The sequence below is a fragment of the Nannobrachium achirus genome (genome assembly GCF_963921795.1).
Source record: "Nannobrachium achirus genome assembly, chromosome: 22".
Lineage (NCBI taxonomy): Eukaryota > Metazoa > Chordata > Actinopteri > Myctophiformes > Myctophidae > Nannobrachium > Nannobrachium achirus.
The window spans coordinates 42,993,132-42,999,265 of record NC_137829.1 but is presented as its reverse complement, the minus strand read 5'-3'; the positions used below and the strand labels follow the sequence as shown (position 1 = coordinate 42,999,265).

Genomic DNA, 6,134 nt, shown 5'->3' with positions numbered 1-6,134 from the left:
TATTTGGAATTTATTTGGACACTTGAAATGATATTTAGTATCATTTTAAACTTGAAGTACAAAAGTTATTTTCAGTCAGTTCTAACCAAAATGGCTATTATCTCGACGTTTTCCTCGCAACATAATCACTAGAATATCGTCACTGTCGGGCAGGAACCTTGTATCTCCAAGTTTCAAATGTGTGCGTCTTTTGGTAAAGCAAAGCCCTGCTTCATCATACAAGACTGTCACACAAAGCTCGTGAAAACAGCCGATCTACAAGCACTGTGCTTGTAGATATGCTGTTTTCACTAGTTTAGTACATGTTATAGATGATAAATACAAAACGAACGGTTTTGGACATACAAGGTTTCCACCCGACAACAACGATATGCTATAAATATAAGGTGCTGGGAGTGAAAATTATAATGTAGGGGTGCCTCGGATTAAAGCAATATTTATGGGGTGCCCTGAGACAAAAAAAGTTTGGGAGCCCGTGTTCCAATGGACTCAATATAGTTATTATTAGGGTTGGGATCAGGGGTTATCAATATGTCCATACACAGACAAACCTTTCTACACACCATCATAATATTCTTATTTTTATCATAAGAACCAATTACTGAATGTCAGTAGGTGTAAAGTAACTAAGTACATTTACCTAAGTACTGAACTTAAGTACAGTTTTGAGGTATTTGTGCTTTACTTGAGTATTTCCAGTTTTCAGTACTTTTACTTCTACTCCACTACATCTCTCGGATCCAAATATTGTACTTTTATTCCACTACAATTATTTGAAAACTTTAGTTATTAGTTACTTTGCAGATGTAAATTATTATATTATTAAACATACATTGATGCACTTTAGCCCTATTCTATCCCTTGGCTATTTGAAAATAGCCGATCTACAAGCTCACAAGTTAACTCACGACCACTCACGACTCTGGAGCCACAGAGTTGAAGAGCTAGCACTCGAAACTAACATGGGTGGATTGTTTAGCTGTGCTAGGCTATGGCGATGACCCCTGGTTGGGATCCTTTAGGATTTTAACGATTCCGTGTTCCTTAACGATTCCCCCTTAATGGTCCGTTCTCTTTAACGGTTCTCTTTAACGATTCCTAGGCCAGGGGTTTTCAAACATTCTTGTATATATATATATATATATATACATATATATATATATATATATATACATATATATATATATATATATATATATATATATATATATATACACACAATACACACACACACACACACACACACACACACACACACACACACACACACACACACACACACACACACACACACACACACATAGATAGATAGATAGATATATGGAGATACAAGGTTTCTGCCCGACAGAAACTTCTATGGAGTGGAGCTGGGGTTGCTAAACAATGACAGCTGGGAGGATAAGGGCCAACTGTGGGGAAGGAACTTGATTCAGCTGAAAAAGAAGTACCAGGAGGGTACAGTATACACAAGAGAGTGACAGGAAGACGACCCCCCCCCCCCCCCTACCTTCTTTTCAATGCATCCGGTGTACCTCATTACATTTGTGATCTGCTCTGCCGAAAATCAGTTGCTGAAAGAATGTAACATGAGTTGTGTGCACTGCAAGAGAGGAGATTCCAATCTTTCCATTGATGCTGGAATTTACCCAGCCTTCCCACTTCACCACGCAGAGTGATGGTTTAAACTGCAGATCAGACATCACGATTTTAGGAATTATTATATAAATAAATTGTACGTACAGATTGTACAATACTGTATGTGTGGCTACCTCAGACAGCCGGATAGATGGCACACAAAGTCCACCTATATAAACGGAAGACGGTTCATGTGCATTTCAGTTCAATGTCTATCGATGTTTATGATACGGTGCCATGGCATTGGTCCGAAATCTCATTGTTCCTAACATCCCATTAGTCAGAATCTGGTTATGTTAACCTGGTGAAAAATACTATGCCTAAACCTAACCCTAACCTTAACCTCAGTAAAAGTATGCCTAAACCTAACCCAAAACCCTAACCCTAACCTCAGTAAAACTATGCCTAAACCTAACCCTAACTAAATTCTGACTAATTTATGGGCAGTCCCCTATGATACAACTACTTTTAAGAGAGAAAAACACAGCAGTAAACAAAGCTATCTTGTTTTAAAGCTAAAAAGTACACGCTGAGGTGAGAAATGGCTAATGCACATCTTCACATCTTCATTCCTATTTGATCAGCACTGCCTTGATAGCAGTCGCAGAAACTACATTTATTGCTTAAATCTAATTTGACTTTAGTTGAGTATTCATACTTCTTATTTTTAGTACCCTACATTGTTTAATAAAGGCTTTTTACTTTAAATTAAAGGAGGACTTCCCACAGCTCTCCTAAGAGACTTGGACCGAGTAGAAAGAAATTGTGCTATTTTATTATAGAACATTAGTGAGGACCTATTATATGAAGATAGGTTGAAAAGTGACAAAGTCCTCCTTTAAGTATTTTAAATATTCACAGTATTGCTACTTTTACTGAGTTGACCTGTAGGGGGGGCATGGTAACATTGCCCCCATCGCTGAGATTGTCCAGGGGCGTCAATTGGGTATGGCAGGGGTATGCAGCTGCCATACCCTGGGTCCAGGGGGGAAAATAAAAGTTACTTTTAAATATAAATCCATGAATGTCTCTTTGTCTATCTGTGCTGGTTATTATGTTGTTAAATTACAGTAAAATAACTACAAATGCAAAATGTAACAAAATGGTCACTTTAACAAGGTATTATAATTATATTTTCCACACTTTTATTCTCCCCATCTTGACAAAATGGTATATTCCCAGGTTCCGCAGGTCAGCTGCACAGGTGCAATGCATTATTGTTAATTGTGGCACGTTTACTAACATGTTTAGCTGCACTTCCAGGCTGCCATATCCAGCCAAAGAAACCGTAGAAACGGGGAGAAAAACGAAAATGGACTTCTTAAAACAAATGTATCATGCCTGTTGCTAAGGTATGTCAACATGACACCAATCATATTGCCATACCTTAGCTTTTTCTGAACTGACGCCACTGAGATTGACCCAGCTCTCTGCTAACGTGTGTCCCGCCTACATATCCTGTTCTACCAAGGATAAGTAAATGAAGGAATAAGGTAAGCGTTGGATGCACCGTTGATGCACATGGGAGGCAAACTGGACCCAGAAGTTTGGTTGGAATGCGTTGTGTCGTTCAATGAGAGCTGGCTAGACCAGCTTAAATGAACAAACACTATTTCTGAATGATTGCAACATGTGTCCTATTAATTGTCTCAGGAATATAAAAGAAGACGTGTTATTTTTTTTATGTGCACATCATGTCATTTCAGGCATCTAAATGATTTGACAGTCTCGCGATAACAGCTCATACTAACTAACTGCAAAGTCAGAAACATACTGTGTGCCCTCTAGATGCCTCAATATACAGTGTGCAGTCTGTGCACATAGAAAAGCAACACAGCGGAAAACAACGATTGATAAATAAGTCTTCCGTTACTTTCCTGGACTGATTATTTTTTACAAAGGTCACAGTCATTCAGAAATAGTACGTGTTTGTTCCACCTGGCTCTCATTGACTACAATGATTCATTCCACTGAACTTCCAGAAGGCTGCAGTTTGCCTCCCAGAGTGAACGAATGCCTCAGCTGGAAATGCCGGATAGAGAAAATTACGTCAGTGACCTTACCTTCTTTTATAAAATACCTTGTGTTTTACAATATAGAAGTTTAACAAGACTCACAAAATACCATTTCTGCTCCTCTTTAACTCTCCTACTGCCAGATTATTTATTTATTTATTGGGTCTGGTGCCATCAAAAAGCGGCTTACCTTTGTGGATATGGATTTTTTACACCATCACCGCGGAAAATGTGTTTACAGTACACGGCGGCGCGACCCCTCATCAGCTTAAGGACATCAACAAGGTAAACGAACGAACGCGAACGAGCGCCGTATTGGCGCGGAGGTCTCTTGAGAATTGGGGCGAACAGGAACGTCCAAAGCAGTATAAGAGTTAAGAAGAACCGTTTTAGTAATGTTGAAGTAAAATGTCTTCAAAGTTAGGACAAAACATTGAGTAAGAAAAAAAAATCAAACCTCGGTTCGAAGTGAAGTGGTGAACTTTTATTCTATGTGTGCTACAGTTATGAACTCTGTGATCTATACATTCTTTATATTCTGAAAGAATGAATGATTTTATCCGGAGGGCCGAATTGTCATGTGAAGCTTGACCAATCCTCAAAGTATCCAATCATCAGACCGGGACGGACACTACACACATATTCTGGACATACGGGACAGATAAAACCTGTTCATTCTGGACTGAAATGACCATATATGGACATGAGGTGACAGACATTTTGTTTTTGATAAAACCTGTTCATTCTGGACTGAAATGACCATATATGGACATGGGACACACATTTAGTTTTTGATAAAACCTGTTCATTCTGGACTGAAATGACCATATATGGACATGGGACACACAAAGCCACTCAAAATCTGTTCATGTGAATCTCAGGATCCACATGGGAACAGCGTGGCTCTATTGTGGATCTCAGACTTCACAGAGCCAGTCTGTGACATCAGTTGTCTATGACGTAAGGCATACATGGGCAACTGGCGGCCCGGGGCCACATGCCCCTCCACTTAATGCGGCCCGCAGGTTAATACCAGAATACTGAATATATTATTGGTTTCAGCTGTTACAATTCAAAACATGACCTGCTTTAATTCCTTCATTCTATATTAGTAGCTTAATGACTAGTATAGTAGTATTGAAATGATTTTCTTTTATGTCCAATGTATTTGTATTTAGGTTCATAAAGTTAACATGAGTATATAACTAAATGCGTTTGAAATTAAATCAAAATGTTACATTTCAGGATTCCAATTAAGAAATAACAAAAAAAATATTCAGGATTTTAAAAGAAGCAAAAATAGCCGATCTACAAGCTCAAGACGCATCGCGATGCGATGCGTTTTGAGCTTGTAGATCTGCTATTTTTACTTCTATTGTATGAGATACTAGAATGACAAAGTAGGACGTAGCTATATGCAATGTGGCCCTCTGGAGTGAAGGTGGAAATATAGTGGCCCTCACCATCATCAAAGTTGCCCACCCCTGGCGTAAGGTTTCAGAACGATCACAGCCACAAAAATAGAGAATTATTAAAGTGAAATGTTTCAAAAAGTAACAGCGTAGGTCCTACTGTCAGCATGCATACACATTTCACATGCATGCACACTCCCGGGAGGCCAAGGAAGACACTCGACCCATATTCAAACTGGATAGCGCTATAACAGGTTGCTTTGCATTGTTGGCCTATAACTCTTGTCTTGAACCGTAGGTGGCGCAATAAAAATGTATCCTTAAAAATCATGACACAACTCCCCGTGTAGGCCATGCCCATTTCTGCAGATACTTTCGCATTTTCTTCAAAACACACGTTTTTCTTCCTAGACTCATCATCCCATTCCGATTGGCAATGATCGCCTTCCACAATTTGCGACAAGGGCCTCTTCTAAAACATTTCAGCTGCAACGCAGCAATCTACCCCAAATTTGAATCATATATTGAGGGGGCACTAAACACAAACAACAGAGCTCAAAGCTATTTCACCGACACCCGACAAATTCTACAAATATCACTTTTGCACGTCATGGCTGCTAGTTCCCACCTGACGTTCTGTGAGAGACCCGAGTGCTCCAAACCGAACTGAGTAACCGCTAGCTTGCATAACGTCTTCAGACTAGGGCTTAAGTCTAAGATGTACAAGTCATCCACTGGGCACCATCCTCCAAAGAGGGCGATATGATCTCCCACCATGCAACAGCATAGCCTAGACGTGGGGCATGGTGGGCCTTTCCCCTTGGGCTCAACCTTCTTCCAGGAGCAGGTCGTTGGACTGAACTTCCACAGATCATTGAAGGTCCGGTTAACGCCGTTGCCACCAAATATGTAGAGCTCTCCATTGAAGGCAAAGGCTGCATGGCCCCAGCGTCCCCCGGAGAGAAGCTGTGCAGACGCCGTGCTCAGCCAGCAGTTGGTCTCCGTGTCAAACACTCTGACGCTGTTGTAGCGGTCCTCGTATTCGGCCCCTTGACCCCCAAATACAAACATT

General features: G+C 40.3%; 1 protein-coding gene across 1 annotated transcript in view; it reads right to left on the bottom strand.

Moving 5' to 3' along the window:
* Positions 1 to 6,134, bottom strand: part of LOC308307643 (kelch domain-containing protein 3-like) — a gene marked incomplete at both ends in the record, with an annotated part of 138,696 nt that overhangs the window by 132,005 nt on the left and 557 nt on the right. Inside the window, one exon of the mRNA XM_080752908.1 lies at positions 5,894 to 6,111. Within this exon, the coding sequence (XP_080609034.1) occupies positions 5,894 to 6,111 (218 nt within the window). The remainder of the gene's footprint in view (positions 1 to 5,893; positions 6,112 to 6,134) is intronic.